The 19,574-nt window shown below is 31.7% G+C and overlaps 3 protein-coding genes across 3 annotated transcripts; 1 reads left to right on the forward strand and 2 right to left on the reverse strand.

Moving 5' to 3' along the window:
- Positions 1-634: 634 nt before the first annotated feature.
- Positions 635-3,401, reverse strand: LOC105961609 (uncharacterized). Its single transcript, XM_088811773.1, has 2 exons — positions 2,751-3,401; positions 635-2,465 (listed from the first exon to the last, which is right to left on the reverse strand). The coding sequence occupies exons 1-2, from the start codon at positions 3,080-3,082 to the stop codon at positions 635-637; spliced, it is 2,163 nt and encodes a 720-aa protein (XP_088667899.1). The 5' UTR covers positions 3,083-3,401.
- Positions 3,402-8,846: 5,445 nt separating this feature from the next.
- On the reverse strand, positions 8,847-9,377 carry LOC105951950 (VQ motif-containing protein). Its single transcript, XM_012975437.2, has one exon. It carries the CDS (start codon positions 9,375-9,377, stop codon positions 8,847-8,849), a length of 531 nt encoding a protein of 176 aa, XP_012830891.2.
- A 4,953-nt stretch (positions 9,378-14,330) lies between these two features.
- Positions 14,331-19,546, forward strand: CYP97B3 (cytochrome P450, family 97, subfamily B, polypeptide 3). The gene is made up of 14 exons (XM_088811631.1): positions 14,331-14,721; positions 15,495-15,684; positions 15,990-16,097; positions 16,630-16,714; positions 16,810-17,048; positions 17,228-17,401; positions 17,509-17,556; positions 17,700-17,759; positions 17,933-18,019; positions 18,164-18,252; positions 18,390-18,481; positions 18,592-18,653; positions 18,876-19,022; positions 19,218-19,546. The coding sequence occupies exons 1-14, from the start codon at positions 14,582-14,584 to the stop codon at positions 19,443-19,445; spliced, it is 1,749 nt and encodes a 582-aa protein (XP_088667757.1). The 5' UTR covers positions 14,331-14,581; the 3' UTR covers positions 19,446-19,546.
- The last annotated feature ends 28 nt before the right edge of the window (positions 19,547-19,574 follow it).

The following is a 19,574-nucleotide window of genomic DNA, read 5'->3' on the forward strand; positions in this document are numbered from 1 at the left end:
AAATATTACTAGGTTTAACACTATCAAACTTTGAATTACTCCAGCTTCATCTCTGGAATTCTTCACTTTACTTTCGCGATGAACTTGGTTCGTCGATCCACTCGTAGCTTCACTTTCTTCATATCGAGAATAGTTGTGGGGGAAAGTTTGCCCAATTTCAAATGGCTCACACCAATGAGAATAGCCATGGTCTGGGCAACAATAAAATAGCCTCCCTGGATTCAAACTTGTCTCCGAAACCATGATTATTGTTTTTTTCCCACAATCACGACGCTTGCAGTTATCTTTTTTATATTTTAAGCTACTCTTTTGAGAGTTGCTACTGGAAGAAGCCATGAATGAGAAGCAGACGAACATAATTACGTGCTTTTTATAAGTTCTGACGACAAAAATAACGGCTATATTATTGTAACGGTCATAAAATTCAAATCGATTCACTTATTATTCTTCTGTGAACCATATTAGGTTGTACGTTATACCATATCAACGTAATAACAATACTATTATAACCAAAACAGTGCGCTCTATTGTAACTAAAACAGTCATATCACGGTACATACAAATGGATAAATAGTACGAAGTACACGTCAACAAAGTACAAACAACATAAAAAGAAAGTAGAAACAGAGTAGTGCTACGGGACTGGTTGTTTGCACGTAGGGCGATTATGTCCAGGTTTACCACACCGTGCACACTTCGTAGCACGGGTTTCGACTTGCGATGGAATTCTTTTCGTCCTTCTACGGCCTGGTAGAGCTTTCGATGCAGGTGGATTAATAAATACATCTTCCGGGCCATGATTTGTTTGTGCATTGTACAAATCAAAGTCCTCATCAAAAGAAGGAATTGGATTAATTGTGTACTTGTATACTTCTTTGTACAAATCAACCCGGAAGCAAGGATCAACAAATTCAAATACCGAATATCCTTTCGACTCAATACCTGCACATGCATGTTTGCACGGAAGTTTATCCAACTGCCAAGATTTGCAAGTACAGGTCCTAGTCTCTAAATCAACACCATACGACTTATCCTCTTCATACACCTCATAACGCGTACCACTGGATCTGGTATATTTTAATAAGCGAGAGGCCGTATAGTTGATTAATAATCTCTTTTCAACTCTTGGACACACTGTACCAGTCATGACTAAAGAATCTTCTCGTCGATTACCTATCATCTTCATTATTTTGATTCGTATCATATCAATCATGGATGGAACTGGCAAAGATCGTTCATCTTTAACCCAACCATTCCAACATTCAACTTGGTTACTGTTCATTATTCCCCATCTATCCCCAGAAAAGTATGCATTGGCCCAACGATTGGGATCAGAGTCTCGGATAAATGATTCCGCACGAGGCATTGATTGAACTATATGAGATACATGTTCCTCAAACTCTTGCCGAGTAGGAGCAATTGCAGCCTTATGTAGAACACTCACCCAATATGCTTTGTTGTGCAATGGATACGATCTTAGAACCTTTGTTCTAAAGTTATCCTCCAAATGTCGCAAACAATAAGCATGGTTGCTACCAGGAAATACCAGTGGAATGGCTTTAATAAGCCCCGAATGACGATCAGAGAAAATTGTGTAATTTTTCAATAAACCCCCATTGTGATAAACAAGAATCTCTTTCAGCTTATTACAAAACCACTCCCAATTCCTGTCATTCTCGGCATCAACAATTGCATAGGCCAATGTGTATAACTCATCATTTGGATCTTTGGACACAGCAGAAAGTAAACAACCTTTGTACTTATTTTTAATATGAGTCCCATCCAAACATATCATTTGCCTACACCCACGGTGGAAACCCAAAATAGAATTTCCAAAACTAATAAAGATCCGAAGAAACTTTTGAGTTTGAGGGTCAATCTCATAATCGGCACAACTACCAGGGTTATTCTGTTTTAGTGCACGACAATAACGTCTCAGTTTATCATAACAGCTCGACTCATCCCCATGAATGTCATACATTGCTTTTTCCTTACCTCTCCACGCCGTATAGTACTTAAGCTCCACACCATACTTTCTTTGGACCTCATTCAAAATAGCAATTGGTTTGTAACCTGGCTCATCTCTCAATTTTTGTTTCATAAGTTGCGAAATCCACGTAGCATCGGCTTTGGGATGACCCCTTGTACGAAGAGTAGCATCACCACAACTGTGCTCAAGAATACATTTGCGAATGCCGAATAACTTGTCTGATTTATGAACTGATGCATAAACCCTCCATTTGCAATTTTCAACAATGCATACGGCTATGATCTTTTGTTGATCATTTTTCTTGTACTTAAAGGTTCGATTGTTAGCAATGCAGTAATTTTTTAACATAAACCTAAAATCATTAGCATCTTTGAAAATTTGATTCTCCCCGCGTATGCAATGTCTCCATGCATCAATTGAATCTCCAACCGGATTGTACTCAATTTGCAACGGACTGTTGGAACTAACAGACTCACTGGAAAATGCAAAAACAATGAAACAAATTGGATTATTACAGTGGACTACAAATAAATTGTAACAATTGAAATAAGTACTTTGAGTGGAATGCTTGCATACGAGAACTCAATTTATAAGATACTTGATATACAATCATTCAATACTATTAGTAGCCTTATATGATACTACGAGCTTAGTTATTCTACACTATCACTATAGTAACACGATACTATGTAGTATTATATTCTATGCTATGATTACATAAACAAATTGCAAATGCATACAAAACAGAATGGATGCATACCCGTTGCTGGGGGTCCTCCTTCTACGCCCATCAAGTTCATCAGTGCGGCTCACCATAATGTCGACCACACTCATGTGCATTACCAAATGCAATGTAACCATATTCACCACGTCTTCGTCAGAAGTCAGTGTGACGAACATTCTTTCACGGGGAGCCAAGTATTGGAGCACCAATTTGTCGGGATGTATATCGTTCCACTTCATTAAGATAGATTCATAGATCTCCTTTAAAGTCGAATCATTCTTAATGGAAATGATGTGCAGAGAATCATTGTACCGACAACTTCCAATAATACCAGCGGCGATGGGGTTTGATTCACCATTTGCTGCCATTGTGGGAAATTACAGTTTTTTTTCGCGGTCGGAAAACAAAAAGTTGTAACAGAGAATATGAGGAAACGAAGAGGAGAGAGAAGCAGAAGAGAAAAAATGGAAGAAAAAGGAGAGATGAGAGAGAGTGTAGAAGAAAGAGGAGAGAGGAGAGAGAGTGTAGAAGAAATAGAAGAAAGAGGAGAGAGGAGAGAGGAGAGAGAGTGTATAAAGTGGAAAAAAGTGGGGTCAGGGACTGAACTGCATGTTTATGTTTGCTGTAGGGACTGACCCGCTAGTGAAACATTACTGGGGACTGACCCGTATGTTAGTTTTTGAGTTGGGGATTTATCTGTACTTGTCCCTTCTTTATTCATTATTTTGATATAATGAATGTGTCTAATGGTTATTTACACATATACATGTACTTAGTCTAACATGTTATTTGTTGTTTGTTTATGTTATTTTTGTAGATATTATGGATAACATCGACCTATGTGCTGTGTGACGACATCGCTTGCGTCAAAGTAGTAGAAAAAATTTCGTGAATCTCATATGAATTGTGCGAGAAAAATACTCATTTTTTTCATTCCTTAAAAAAACTGTCATGGAAGTGATAAAATATAAAAAAATAATATGCAATTAACAATTTTCTATTCTTTATATATGTTTGTAATTATTTTTAATATTGTTTCATCAAGTTCATTTAGTATATGGTTATATCTGCAATTTTGCTATTTAAATTTTTATATATTTCATTTTTTAATTTGTGTAAAGTTGGATCACCTGTTCGTTTTTTTTTTTTTTTTTTTTTTGGAAACTTATTGTTTTCGTCTTTTTTTCTTGATTTGTTTTACTTAACTACATTGAAATGTTGAGTACTAATTTATCATCACTAATTCGTTATAGTAATTATATTGTTTTATAATTTTACATTAATTTATTTTATTAATGCATTATCATATTAATGGATTTGTAATATGTCAATTAATGGAATAAAATGTAGTATCGAGTTGTCCTTTTTAGATACTCAATCTTAGGAAATTATACAGATATTAATGGAATAGAAAGATGTCAATTAATGGAATGAAATATATTTAAATTGTCATAAATAATTTAATATTTAGTATATATATAAGTAATATATTTCAATATTATTCCATTAAGTATTTAATGAATTATTTAGTTAATAAAATGCATTATTAACTAGATTTTTATTGTTTATTACATTTATTTACGAATTAATTATTTTAATAATTTTTAATTATATAAATTAGTTTATTTATTTAATTTTCCTCGCATCTTTCATTATGATGTTTTTTTATATTTTCAATAATGTTGTAACATAAGTATTTGTAATAATTATTTTGCATATCAACTTATATTTTAGAGGAAAAAAAAATAATGTCTTACATTAACATAAAATAATAATTTGATTTGATTTGTTTGATATTCTTATGAAAAGTATTGATTTTAAGGATATAATTAATGACTTAATTTGATTTGTTTGATATTCTTATTAAAAGTATTAGTTTTAAGGATATGATTGATCACTTGATTTTATTTGTTTATTTACTTTTTGTTATGTCTGCCTTTGTTATATACAAATTGATATTATTTACGTTTCTATTTATTACTGTATCAAATCAATATGTGTATTATGCTAAATAAACTATTAGCATAATATTTTGTACCTAATAAACACGTAAAAGTGGTAATATTTTCAAAGTCATGCTTTCATATCTTTAATTTGATTTTGTTATATCCATTAGCCAATTTTTACGAGGTAGATTAATTGATTTGATTGTTTGGTTATTTTTGTGATGTTTCCTTGGTTATGTTATTTCTGATTTTGTTTAATACATTACTATTTAATTTTATTATCAAATCAATACATGTGATTTGAATAATTTTTTAGTACCCCTAACAATCGCATTTATTTATGCATCTCAATAATTTCGGATTATTATTAATTCTAATTGTTTGAATTTGTTTGATCTGTTCTAACCGAGTAAAAAAAATAATAAAATATATTATTTCCTTAAGGTTATTTTATTAATTTATTTAGTATGTGAAAATTAAGTATAAATACCATCAACACAAACTCATTTATCTCATTCTTTATCAACACATTTTGTTATGACCGTGCTAAACCAAGGTCCTCACCTTAAAACTTTTTTTTTTTCATCTTTATGTTTTGTAATTTCATAATGCGATCAGTATTGTGCGATGTGCATGCTCACTTTGAAGCATTTTATTTATCGTCAAATGTTTATTACGTTATCCGTTTATTATGTATGCGTATGTATAATAATCTAACGAATCATTGTTTTGCTTTCCTTTTAATTTTCAGATCCATGGATAACATCGTGTGTGTTATATGCGGCGACATCGGTAAGAGAGGAGCATTGTGGCGTTGTATAGAATGCAAAGATATGATTTAGGTATATTATATGGATGGATTTTAAAAACTTTTACTTCTGATTTTCCATATTTGATTATACATTCAATAATTGTAAGTTTAGTTTCGATGAAGAAGAAGTTGAGTTTAATGAAGGTGATAATGTAATAAAAAAAATACTAAAGTAACTCACGTATGTATTTCGTTATTTGTAATAGAGATTCTTATATGATTTGTTGAATATATTTAAATAAAACTTCTTTAGTTTTTATATTTTCATGTTACGATATTAATTTGTACGTATCGTAACAATTCTTTTATTTTATCATTTTTTTTAATATTTACGTAAAATATTATTAGTTTGTACGTTCATAATAATATTTTGCTATTAATCTTTTGAATTTTTATGTACATGACATTAGATTCACCCTTCTTCATTCATTGTAATTCCATTATTATGATATATTAGCAACATTGTGCCTAGATGTATATGTGACAATGTTTGATTTTGTATGTTTTGAAATAGGAATAATTATTTGCAAGCATATTAGAATTTATAAGTAATGCTTTTGCAGAAAAACCTATACTAGAGAAATATATAAATTATATAGCAAAAATTCTACATTGATCAGGGAAGGAAAAAACACATTAAAAATAATGTGCGAAATGTATAGGAAAATATACATATGTGAAAATGGATGTTGTCAATCCAACGAATACATTATGTGTGTTTATTCTTTGGATCAGTAAAAAATATTTTAGAGAAATTATCTCTTTCCCTAAAACAAAATGGTTTGATATTCAAATAAAAAGAAATCGACGTGCAATATTACGAGATTGATTATTATGAAGTAGGTATCGATTACGGATTTGTTGAGATTGGAAATTGAAATTTGAGGAAGATCTAAAATCTCATTAAATAAAAAAAATATTAAATGTATATTAATATTAATTTTCATTATATATTCCAAAATAAGTATATAACTAATTAATTAAATCATGTTTACACTTCAATTAAAATATACTATATATGCCAAACTTTGTACTTTGACCATACTTATTTTTTATCGGTTTTGTTTTGATAAAGTTTTTTTTATATATTGATGGAAATAATATTTTTTTTCTCGGGAATTAGAATTTAGTTTTTATATCACATATATTACATTTTATCAAACATTTTGAATTTTAATTTTAATTCTAAGAGTGTGCATGATTAGATCTTAATTTTGAATATAAGTTTGTAAACATTAATATATTAGATTTAATATAGTTGAAATGTACTTAAATGTACATAAAAATACAGTCAATATTTACTATTCTTTATGTTAATCTTACTACGACTCCAATGAAATTTTATTTTTTTAATTAAGGTCATTTAGTAAAACATGTATTTATTTTTTACACTTTTAGGTGATTCATGTTTCAGTAATGTGTATCACTGATTGTATTTGAAGAATACAAAATGTGCATGTTATTCGCAAGGAATTAGACGGGTTATAGACGATGTCAATGCATGTGTTGTAAAACACTACTTTGATAATTAAGTTTCATGTTAAGAATTCAAGTGTCGTCTTGGATGAGATAGTTGTACCATTTGGGTCAAATAATGTTTTTTTTTTTTGTATCACAATTTTATATTTTTTTATATTTTATTTGATTATTTATTTTGTTTAACTCGATACTTAAATCAAATGAAACATATATTATTTTTTAAGTTTTTGGTATATATTATATTTTCATTTCTTTAAATTGTCCCCATCAATCATATAAGCACACCCTCTTTTCATTCATAGAGGTATTCGATTTACATCCACGATGTGTTTTATCCTCAACGTGTTTGAGTCATTAATACATTTTAATCTTAAAATAGATTCCCGTGCATCGCACGGGTGAGTTACTAGTATCATAGTACACCAAAGTCTACTACAATATTATTAACAACATATAAAAATAAAAATAAAAATATGTAAATTTAATTAAAAAAAATATTTTTTTTGGTAATTTCTATATTATAAAGAAAAAAAAGATTTTGTTTTGTTCTATAATAGGGTAAAAAAATGATTAAATGAAGAAAGAGAAAACAAAAAAAAGAAAAAAATGTGTTATTTAAAAAAAAAAATTAAAATATTAGATGGAAAAATGAAAATATTACAGGCTAAAAGATGATAAATGCAATTTAAATTTTAATTAATGCATATTTCGAATTTGTTAGTGGGGGGGCATTTTTTGAATGAATTTTACCAAAGATGTATAGCAAAGATTTAGTTAAGCTTGTCATTTAATTATAATAAGTTTTCTCACTAGGAACTTATATCTTAAGGCCCCTTTAAACTATTTATATTAGTGATGCCATAATCGAACAAGTCCATTGTCTTATATTTTGTGGGCCAAATGAAATTTAAAACCTAAAAAGCCCAATAAGCCTATAGTTAAAAAAAAAAAAAAAAAAAAAAAAACTATAATTCAACCTTATAACTTGGGCTTAGTCTGCATGCTTATGTGGCTTCATGTGTGTTTTCTTCCAGAAGAATAAGATAGAAGAGTCAATGAATTGACTTACAACGAATAATGTGTGGTATGATTAATCTCTTACCACATTTCCCAAAAAAAATAGAGTAAATTACGGTCACTCCAAAGGTAAGGTCAAATTACGAAAAAATCCATTATATTTGGGTAATTACAATCATCCCCTTCAACTATGAATTTTCTTACACGTTTACCCTTATAGTATTAAATTCAACTTAATCTTCTAGATTCTATGGAATGTTATCTAGTTTATACACTTAATCTTCTAGATTCTATGGAATGTTATCTAGTTTATACTCGTTTTGTGAAAAAATGCATTTTCTGATGCACCGTAATTAATCTGATACTTACAAGCCAAGACACGCATCTTGTTTTAAATGTGGAGCTCAAATAAAGTAAAAATGGTACAAACTGGACAATATTCCACATAATCTAGAAAATTCCATTGAATTTGGCATCGAAATGATGGACGTGTAAGAAGATTCATATTCGAGTGATGGTTGTAATTACCCGAACGTGAGGATTTTTTTCATAATTTCACCTTAATTCAGGGGTAGCCGTAATTTAGTAGATATGTAAATTAAAAGCATCAATAATAATATAATTGTTCATTTTTTCTTACAAGGACGAAATTCCAAACAAAGTGAAAATAATTCCAACAGGTCAAACAAAGAAGCTATGGTCTTTTTAACTAGCTAATTAACAGAAAATGGGGTGTCACGTGTACACACGTGTGAAAAGAAGAAATTAATTTACAACCCTATAGGGGAAAAAAAAAAAAAAAACGAAAAGTCAGCACCTTACCAAACTTTTTTCTTTTTTATTTTTTTAATTGAGAATTTTTTTTACTCTCTTTAATTCTCATTGATCAAATCGCATGTAGTTGTGATAATTCCGGTTCTGATGATCATTCTCAGAAGCATTCCCCGGCGGCGCCGCCGCCGGTAAACCACCGCCACCGTGCATGCTATCCATCAAGAACATGTGTTGCTGCTGCTGGTGGTTCGGATTCGGGTACTGCACGCGAAACCCACGTGCCGGATCCATATTACTGGCATGCTCGATATAATTGAGGGCGGCGCCGCCGTTGCTTGGGATCTGAGGCCTGGCGGCGAATGAGGCGGCGGGGCCTCCGGTGAACTGCTGGACCATGGCCCTGAAGTTGGTCGCGTCTGTGTTGAGGAGGGTGGTTGGGGTTCGACGGGAAGCCCTCGAACGCCGCCGGATGGGTTTCGCCACGCGGCCTTGGTCGGGGCTCAGGTTGTTGGCTCTCGCGGCGGCGGCGGCGGCGGCCGGAGGAGGGACTTCGGTTTGGGTGATGCCGGAAAATTCGGTTTGGTATTGCAACATCCAATTATCGCTAGGGTTGGACATGGTTTGGCTAATGGCCATATAGAAATTAAGTGAATTTTGATGAAATTTATTTTGGTAGTGTGGTTAGTAAATTGTCTAAGGAAAGAAATAAAAAGTATAGTGACATAGGGTTGGAGATATTTATATAGTGGAGGACTCACTAATAGTAATATAACCTTGGTCTTTGTCAAGAAAAAGAATAGGGTAAATAGCACTTAAACCCCTGTGGTTGTAAGTTTTTGCAAATGATCCTATTATGCTTGTAATATTAGCACATAATCCTTATGCAGTTAGCGTTTGTTAGTTTTTCTGTCAAATTAATTGTCTGTATCACAAACATCAAAATGCTGCATTTTTTGCATTTGACTCCCTTGTGCTTACATTTTTCCGAAATATTTTGTCCCTTAAGTTTGCACCGATTTCACATTTGGTTCCCCATGTTCATAAAAAAACACATTTGATCCCTTATGTTTCAAAAATTCAACACTTTTAGTCATTTCCGTCAATTTTTCGTTAAAACTAACGGAATCAAGTGTGTACCTAAACTAACGACTAATTGTAAATTGACAGAAATGATAAAAAATATTGAATTATTGGAACATGAGGGACCAAATGAGTATTTTTTGTGAACATGGGGACCAAATATGAAATTTGTGCAAACTTGAGGGATGAAAACTATAATTTCCCCCAATTTTCCTTTAATTTTTGTGGATGAAGTTTGACAGAAAATCTAACCGAATTCATGCCCATCAACTACAACGAGGTTATCATGAGCTGATATTACAAACACAAGGGAGACATCTACAAAAGCTTGTAACTATAGAGGTTAAGTGTCATTTATCCAAAAGTAATAATAACTTATATAAATAAATTCCTAGAAATGTTATAAGTTTAATTAATAAATAACATGATATTATGCTAGCTCTCACTATAGTTATTAGTGATGTCATGTCACTAAAATTTTCAAACGAGGATAAAATTTGAGGTTTCTTGACTTGTTATATATATATATATATATATATATATATATATATATATATATATATATATATATATATATGTTAATTACGTTGTTTTGTTTAAACTAAAATTATTTGGAATTATCAATAATTATTTAAATATATTAATTAAGATTCTTGCTACCCCTATTGTCACGAAAAAAATAGACATGTTCCTTTTCCTTTTTAAATTTCATTCTTCATTGATTGTGAAGTAAGTTATGCATTTTCTTGAAGAATATAATTAATTCAAGTGGTTTAACTCACATATACACACAACCATTAAAATTAATACCAATATTACAAAACTATAGCTAGATTATATATATATATATATATATATATATATATATATATATATATATATATATATATATATTAATACAAAATAATTAGGATATATGAAGACCTCAATTATATAGCATGATACATGTAAAAGACAAAAGTAACCTTAGCTAGTCAAATAAAAGACTCCTAAAATAGTAATTTATAATATATAAAAAAAACATTTAAAAAATATATAGATGGTCTTCGTAAAATGTTTGGTAGGGTTTCTGGAAGGTGGCCGTGTTGCTTCCGGGAAGCAACTCATCCCCAGTCGCCGCCGATGCAAGCAATGACGTCATTGACACGTCATCACTTATACTTTTCTTCTTGGAGACCATTGACTTGGGAGACTATTGGTTGATATTTATCATTTATTTATTAGTAAATTACCGCCATCCGATAATGTAAGGTCGAATTATTATAAAACCCCTCATTTTTTGGGTAATTACAACCACCTTCAACTATGAATTTTCTTACACGTCTACTACTGTTGCGGTTAGTGGAATCTTCTAGATTATATGGAATATTTCAAGTTTGTACCCATCTTATTCCATTCGAGCTCCACGTTTTGAAGATTCCATAGAATCTAGAAGATTATGTTGAATTTGACACCATAAGGGCAGACATGTAAGAAGATTCATAGTTGAGGAGTTGGTTGTAATGATCCAAATACGAGGAACTTTTTCCATAATTTGACATTACCTCAGGAGTGGTTGTAATTTATTCTTTTATTTATTTCTTAATAATGTCTAAAACGTACACATAAATCAAAATAAATAAATATACTAGAGCTAGGGGTTTTTTAAAAAAAAAAAATCGGAAGAGAAAAGCTAATTCCAATTATGTTATCCCAGAAAAAAACCGATCGTCAAAATTTTAAAAATTAGAATGAAATTTTTTATTCCAAAGGTGATGACTAAGAGAAATATGGATTGAAGTAGAATAAATTTTAAAACTGGAGGACTATAATGAGGTTTGGTCCCAGTAGTTATTAAGGAAATGCTTAGAAATCTAGGGACTACTAATAAAATATTAGTATATTTAAGGGACTATTATGGTACATTTAAAAGAACAGGGACTAAAGTGAGACAAAACATATGTTGGACTATAATTTAAAAAACTCAAGAAATAACTTCTATTTTGACAAAAAAACCCAAATGTTCCTTCATGGTTTACACATATTATTAAATGAGTATGATATACTCCTACATTCTTCTGTCTAGCTTGCTAATTGATGATTAAAGAAAATTAATTATGTATTGGAGTTTTAATTAAATCAAAAAATAATAAGATTTTTTTTTTAAAATTTTTTTTATTGACTAAAAAACAAATAAAATGGCACCGAAAATTATCTTAATAAATATATGTATAAAATGGTCACAAAGGAAGCATCGTGGCAGGTCGTAACGTGAATAATAATTAATAAAGACAGCTTATTGAGCACGTTGAGAATATGCATTAATTCAATTTGGTCAAGATATGTGTAATTTTTAACTACTTTGTGGGTGTGAATATTTAATGAAGAAATGACATGGTGAACAATATTTGCTTCGATCTAATTGGGTGTTCGGTAAATAAATTAAGTCAATACAAGATAGTTTGTTGGTAAGTATCTTGCACGTAGAATTTATTTGGTTATAGGTTTGAGATATCAGAAGAGGAATTGGGGAATCAATAACTAATCCTAGCCTTAGTTCGGTAACTCGATATCGATTGTTGAATTGGGGCGTTTTGGTAAATTTTATGATGTAGCATAAATGGTTCAATCACGAATTGAAGAAGTGGAGTGACCTGAAATGAGAAATGTCCAAATAAGAAGAAGCTCATGTGCTCCGAGAGACCTGCAAAAAGAAGTGTCGGTGGAGGGCTTTCCTGGCATTAGCACTCCGATGGTCAAATTAGTCGGAGTCGTGGAGAAACAATTTAGAGAAATATAATTAGAATGTGTGTTTTAGGTATACCCAAAAGAGCCGTCATTCCTTGTGCTCCAAGATTGTATTTATACGTATCGTAGAGGTGAGGTGGCGGGTCGTCCATTATGCTTTTGGTCAGATCACATGTGGGAGTGGTGTGACTACTATGAGTTGTGCTTGTCTGCTGAACACGAGCTACCTTGCTCGCTCCCTGCGATCTAGGTCAGATCAATGAAGAGAGCTCGCTGGAGTGATCGCTCCTAGTTATATCATAAGTGGACATCCCCATGGTCCTTGTTGTGTTGCAGTCTGCCTTTATTTCTGACATTAGACGGAATGTAGTCACTCACTGTCTACGTCTACATCCAATTAGTCATGTGCTCTATTGAATGTTAGTGGACAAAGTAATATTGAGCCCGAATTACCTTATTGGGCTTCATGTTAAAAAGAATTGAGCTTTAGTGCAATTGAGCCCATATCATTTCCTATTTTCCAAATTTAGTCCATCAATGGATGACATATAAGATCATAATATTATATTATAGGATAAAATTAGTGGTCATTGTTTTAGTATTTCAGTTTGACTTGTAGTGGAACTTTAGTTCTTGGCTCATTCGATTATTTACATCATCATATTAGATTATTGAATTAATTTTATACTAACTAATTAATTAATTAATTACTCTGTAAAATATTTGATTCGTAAAATAATGTCGTGTTAAAAATTATTAGTCTGATATCTTATGTAATAGAACTTAATAGTGATAACCGAACGAGCACATATTAACTTGTTAAGTTTGATTGAGTCCACTTAGCTCTTCATTCAATTGAGTCCACTTAACATTGGCCATTATTTATAAAAATTGAAATAATTATTTAAATAAATTTATTTTAGTAGATATATACATCAAGGATGGCTATCTACTTCCCTCTTGAAACGTGGATGTACATCATCACATTATAATGTGTGTTACTTTTGTATCTCTATAAATAGATATATGTTGTTACACATAATAAATGTGAAAGGGTATGTAATTTTTTTGAATGCCTGTAAAAATAAATTAAACGAGACAAAAAAAAAAAAAATGGGAACAAATAAAATTTATTAATTAAAAGGAAAACGGATTACAATCTCTGTTTTATCTTTGATTCTTCGTAAATCGATTCAAGAGCTTAAAAGTTCGTTCTTGAATTGAATGAATAATTTCCTGTCACAAACACCTTGAATTTTAATATATATTATTAATATGCGGTGGAAACTCGAGACTTAAGCTTAAGAGCTCGACATATGTCTGTGTGAGTCTAAATTTGCATGGGCCGGTGGATTTGGATACCCACTATTTGATTTATTAGGCTAGATTTGTGCCCAATTAAATAATCTATAAAATAAAAATTTATTACTTATTTAAAAGATAATCCATTCACGAAGCCCAAATATGTTATGAACGTAGATTCGTGACCAAATTAATAACTGAGTAAATTGGCGATTAATTAGTAATTTATCCCAAAATTTCGATGCCTTTTTACCGGAACAAACTGAAAATTAAAGTTGTTTTGCAAACACATCATCTTACAAATTAACTGTTTTAAGTTTAATTTTAATAACATTTGCGGAAAACCAAAAAAAGTTAAAAAAAAAAAATTCAAAAAAATAAAATTATTAAAAATTACCGACCTCAATTTGTAATTTTAATTTTCATTGAGGACCAAATAGTCAATATTATATAATATAAAAATAAAGAGACATGACGAAAGTGTGAGCGGTTACAGTATGGTTTATAGTATTATCTGACTCTATATGGATAGCAGACATCTCTGAGTGGCAAACTCCGTAATTTATGAACACTCCTTATTAAAAATTCAATCTCTATTTATTTATTTATTTATTTTTCTGAGTGGGATTTCTTCTTCTTCATTCACCAATTCCCAACGAACAACAATTTTTTTTTTTTTTTTTTTTTTTTTGCGTTAATTGTTTTGAAGAAGAAGCTAAGCTGGTTGAGCTATGGCGTCTGCTGTGAATATCTGCTCTAGTAGTTATCCATGCCTTACGGTTAAATTTTCCAATGATTTTTCCTCCTCACGTCTTCCTCCTTCTGCTTCTCCATTTTCCGCGCGCTGTAACCCTAGAGTTTCTTCAATCAGGTAATTTTTTTTTTCATGTTTTAATTTTTCTCTGGGTAAATTTGAATTTGGTGCGATGATTCGTGTCGAAAATGGGAATAATTTTGTATTTTGCCCTCCTCTCAAACGGTGATGGTGGAATAGAGAATTACATTTGTGAATCGGCTATTTTGAGTTTAATTGGAAGTGATTCTGATTCTAATTTTGATTCCAATTGTTAAATTCTGCGGATGAAGATATTAATTACTATGATATGCTGATTCCATTTTCATCCCTAAGTCGTTTTGTTCCCGAGTTCATTCGTTCGGCATTGATTTTTGTTTATTTGGCGAATGAGCGGATCCTATTGTCTTGGCTAATTATATTGTTGTTTGAAACCTTTGATTCTCTTGCTAGAGGCTTTGCTGTATCAGAAAGCATTGTAGACTTGTAGTACTCTCCGTTTAAATTGTCCTTTTCTTGTTGTGTATAGCTTGTTCTATGAAGTTGACAATGAATAGTCGATTTACGAGTTTCTTATATTCATTATTTTACAATTTCGATGTCATAAGACTTTCAGATCCTATTGGTTGTTGAATACTGTTCAAATACTTAAACAAATTGACGAAAATTTTTAGTCGTCACTGGAAAAAAATAGCGAAAAATCGACTTATATATAGTAAACGAAGAACGCGCATTTGGAGGTAGAAGCGCAATGAATGTAGTGATAATATTTAATAATTAATTTGATAGAATTTGATAAGGTCTCGTTGGAGATTTTCGTCTAGCAGTGATATTTTTTTTACTGAATGCAGGTGCCAGTCATCTACGAGTACCGATGAAACCAAAGCAGCTAAAAAAATGACCTTACTAGACAATGCAAGCAATTTCCTTACCAATTTCTTGAGTGGAGGAAATATAGGACCTATGCCAATTGCTGAAGGTGCAGTTTCGGATCTTTTCGGCAAGCCACTTTTCTTCTCACTTTACGATTGGTTTATAGAGGTACATCTTTATGCGCTATTTCGTGTTTTTTTTATTCGCTATGCTGGTTATAAAAATTTGGTATACAATGTTAGGAGATGTCTTAACTTATTTCTTTGTCTGTTCAAATGCAAAACAAAGGTCAATCATTTGACTGAATGACTATTTTCGAAATTTAGCCTCTTAAAACGAAAGATTAATTTTCCATATCTGCAGCTCCTAATTTTGCTTTCATTACTCTGTAGTCTCGCAGATCAATTTATGCTTCATTGTTAGTATCTTTTGTTTGTCATTCACTGTTAATTAATTTTGGTTGGACTTTGCAGCATGGGTCAGTATATAAACTTGCTTTTGGACCGAAAGCATTTATTGTTGTTTCAGATCCCATTGTTGCAAGATACATTCTTCGTGAAAATGCATTTTCCTATGACAAGGTATGTTTGTGTCTGAAATCCTGTTAATCTCTTTCTAGGGAATTGTTCTATATTAGAGTAGTGAATATCAATATCTGAAGAAGCAAAATATATTCACCATTTGCAGAAGATGAAAAGATTTTAGGGAATGAATGTGAGTTTTCGATAACCCCTAATCAACTTTGTTCTGGATTGTAGTTTATGAATTTAAGATTACAATTGTAAATTTGTAATCCCGTCTTTTAGGGGTGACAAAGAAAACGCATATTTGGAATTCCTAGTCAATGTTGTCACACTGACACTCCAGAAAAAAAAAATGGAGAATTCAAATATATAATCTTGACTGCTTTGAATTGGCTGCATGTTGGAATATGGTTATCATGCCTGTAACAGCACAAAAAATTCCGAAGCAAAGAAAACATGCCCGCTAAAACATTTTTCAAGAAGCTTATTTCACTAACGATAATGATTTTTTTGATCGAGATTATAACTTCTGTTATCTGTTTTTCATGAAAGTATATTCTGACCGCAGTCCCAACAAACATTATCTTAGGGTGTTCTTGCTGATATATTGGAACCAATAATGGGAAAAGGACTCATACCTGCCGACCTCGACACTTGGAAACAGAGGAGAAGAGGCAAGCTACTTTATTATTGCTTGAACAATTCATTTACTTTTATGTGTAAATCCCTTTTAATTCGTTTATTTTATCTCACCATATTCGAATTGCAGTCATTGCTCCTGGATTCCACTCGCTTTACTTGGAAGCTATGGCTAAAGTGTTCACTGACTGCTCTGTGAGAATGACAAAGAAGTTTGATAACATTTTAGATGAAATGGCTTCAAAAGGAGAGAATAAAATAGAGTTAGATCTAGAAGCCGAATTTTCTAGTTTGGCTCTTGATATTATTGGACTTGGCGTCTTTAATTATGACTTTGGTTCTGTCTCCAAAGAATCCCCAGTTATTAAGGTACGCTTAGACAGTTCCCTTTCAAATTATAATCGTTAAAGTTGGCAGTCGTATTGTGATACACGAACCATTAACTATATACGGAACTCTATAGTATGAACTTTTTACGAATCTCAGTTTTATTGGTTAATTTGAGCACTATTAACTAGATTGTTGGATGCTTTATATTTTACATGCAGGCTGTATATGGTACTCTTTTTGAAGCTGAGCATCGTTCGACATTCTATATTCCTTACTGGAAAATCCCTTTAGCAAATTGGCTTGTTCCTCGACAGCGAAAGTTCCAGAATGACCTTAAAGTCATCAATGATTGTCTTGATGGTCTGATACAAAATGCAAAAGAGACCAGAGAGGTGAGACAATATACAGCTAAAATGGCAAATAATAGAATCACAAGCTAAATATATTTCTGCTTGTGCATAGTTTTTGTGCTTATTTTATTTACAATTTTTTTTTGCAGGAAGCCGATGTTGAGAAATTGCAACAAAGGGACTACTTAAATATCAAGGTATGCTACATCTAGCGCCTTACAAAGACAACAGAGTTTCGACTATTTTTCAATTCAAAAGAGTAGAATATAAATTTTGCTTTTTTTACTTTCTTTTAAGACAAGTGAAGTGAGTTTTGGCAGTGTAACTGAAAAGTTTGCAGGATGCAAGTCTCTTGCGCTTTTTAGTTGATATGAGAGGAGTAGATGCTGATGATCGTCAGGTAAAGAATCCAATATCCATCCATCTATGTAATTCTATGAAAAAAAGGAGGTTTTCGTTTCGTATTTTGAGATCATGCCCATGTATTTTTTAGATATTACCATTTGAGATTGTATAGAATATATTTGACAAGGTTGTTTGTGGTTATTAATAGTGAGATGCTGTCTTTTTTAGCTAAGAGATGACCTAATGACGATGCTTATTGCCGGACATGAAACAACAGCGGCTGTTCTTACCTGGGCTGTTTTCCTTCTTGCACAAGTATGGTATTTTTTCATCCAGAATTCATTTTTACTAAATACTGATTTATTTAGTTCTTGGAAAACAGGGATTAATCGAGGTTCCTGCTTTCAATTATTATTCTGAGTTGTAATATATATAGCAAAATTAATTTATGTAATGCAGAATCCGGCAAAGATGAAGAAAGCACAGGCAGAGATTGATTCGGTGCTCGGACAGGGGAGAACAACATTTGAATCAATAAAGAAACTAGAGTAAATTACAAAGCTCTTGATAAAATTCCAACATTCCAACAGACGAGCTTTCTCTTCTACTTATTAAAGATTATTTAATTATTAAAAGTAGTTGAAATATAATTACGAGTTATTCATAATTTGTTGACCGTTTTCAGGTACTTGAGACTTATTGTTGTGGAATCTCTCCGTCTGTTCCCACAACCTCCATTGCTCATTAGACGATCTCTCAAACCAGATAAACTACCAGGTACTTATATCTGTTACTACAAAAATCAAGATAAGTAACTACCATCCGATTTTATTTGGTCAACGGAATTTCTAGATTGGCATTAGTTTTAATTTTTGCTCATACTGCAGGTGGTTACAATGGCGACAAAGATGGATATTCGATCCCAGCTGGGAGTGATATATTTATTTCTGTATGCATTTCTTTCTTTTGAAAACTATTATATAGATACATCAATACGTATATAGGGCAAAAAAAAAAAAAGCATAAAATACAAGTTGGTGAATAAGTGCTTATAACATCAATAAAGCTACAGTGAAATATTTGTTGAGTGCTGCCATCATTAAAATGCTTACAATTTTTTAATAAATATAAACACCTATTAAAACGAGTATTCTTAAATTCATTGCATCAGGTATACAATCTCCATAGATCTCCGTATTTTTGGGACAACCCCAACGACTTTGAGCCTGAGAGATTCCAAGTGCAAAAATCGAGCGAGGTTGAAGGTTGGGCTGGTTTCGATCCATCTCGCAGCCCAGGAGCATTGTACCCAAACGAGGTAATTACTATACTACTTGAATTTTAATGAATTTACTTTTAGTAGATAAAAAGATTTTGTGATCCAAGTTTAGTACACGCACTAACCACATAAGAATGCTGAAGTATTGTGCATGTAAGAGATAAGTTTGAACTCCCTTAAGTAAAACTCTATTGAAATTTGTTTTTGGACATCTTATGTTGATGTAATTTATAGGTTATATCGGATTTTGCCTTCTTGCCTTTCGGTGGAGGGCCGAGAAAATGTGTCGGTGACCAGTTTGCCCTCATGGAATCGACTGTAGCGCTGGCAATGTTATTACAGAAATTTGATGTAAACCTAAGAGGATCTCCAGATTCTGTGGAACTGGTTACAGGAGCAACCATTCACACCAAGAATGGGTTATGGTGCCAACTAAGGAAAAGGCCCTCAGACAGTCATTAATTTTTCATCAGATTAGTATTTGTAATTTTTCATATAATAAATACTACTTAATATATTGATTACTTATGATTATTAAGTATAATATAATTGATGTAATACCATTCCTCTTTGTTTCGCTAATTATAATCA

Source organism: Erythranthe guttata, chromosome 13, assembly GCF_056151865.1.
Source record: "Erythranthe guttata isolate IM_541 chromosome 13, IM_541, whole genome shotgun sequence".
In the NCBI taxonomy this organism is placed as follows: domain Eukaryota; kingdom Viridiplantae; phylum Streptophyta; class Magnoliopsida; order Lamiales; family Phrymaceae; genus Erythranthe; species Erythranthe guttata.

Bases quoted from the DNA above. Each gene is read 5' to 3' on its own strand.
- LOC105961609 (XM_088811773.1), bottom strand. From the start codon at position 3,082: ATGGCAGCAAATGGTGAATCAAACCCCATCGCCGCTGGTATTATTGGA. The intron at 2,466-2,750 runs GTATGCATCCAT...TGCATTTTCCAG, and splicing joins AGGAGGACCCCCAGCAACGG to TGAGTCTGTTAGTTCCAACA.
- LOC105951950 (XM_012975437.2), bottom strand. From the start codon at position 9,377: ATGGCCATTAGCCAAACCATGTCCAACCCTAGCGATAATTGGATGTTG.
- CYP97B3 (XM_088811631.1), top strand. From the start codon at position 14,582: ATGGCGTCTGCTGTGAATATCTGCTCTAGTAGTTATCCATGCCTTACG. The intron at 15,685-15,989 runs GTACATCTTTAT...TGGACTTTGCAG, and splicing joins TTTACGATTGGTTTATAGAG to CATGGGTCAGTATATAAACT. The intron at 16,098-16,629 runs GTATGTTTGTGT...ACATTATCTTAG, and splicing joins ATGCATTTTCCTATGACAAG to GGTGTTCTTGCTGATATATT.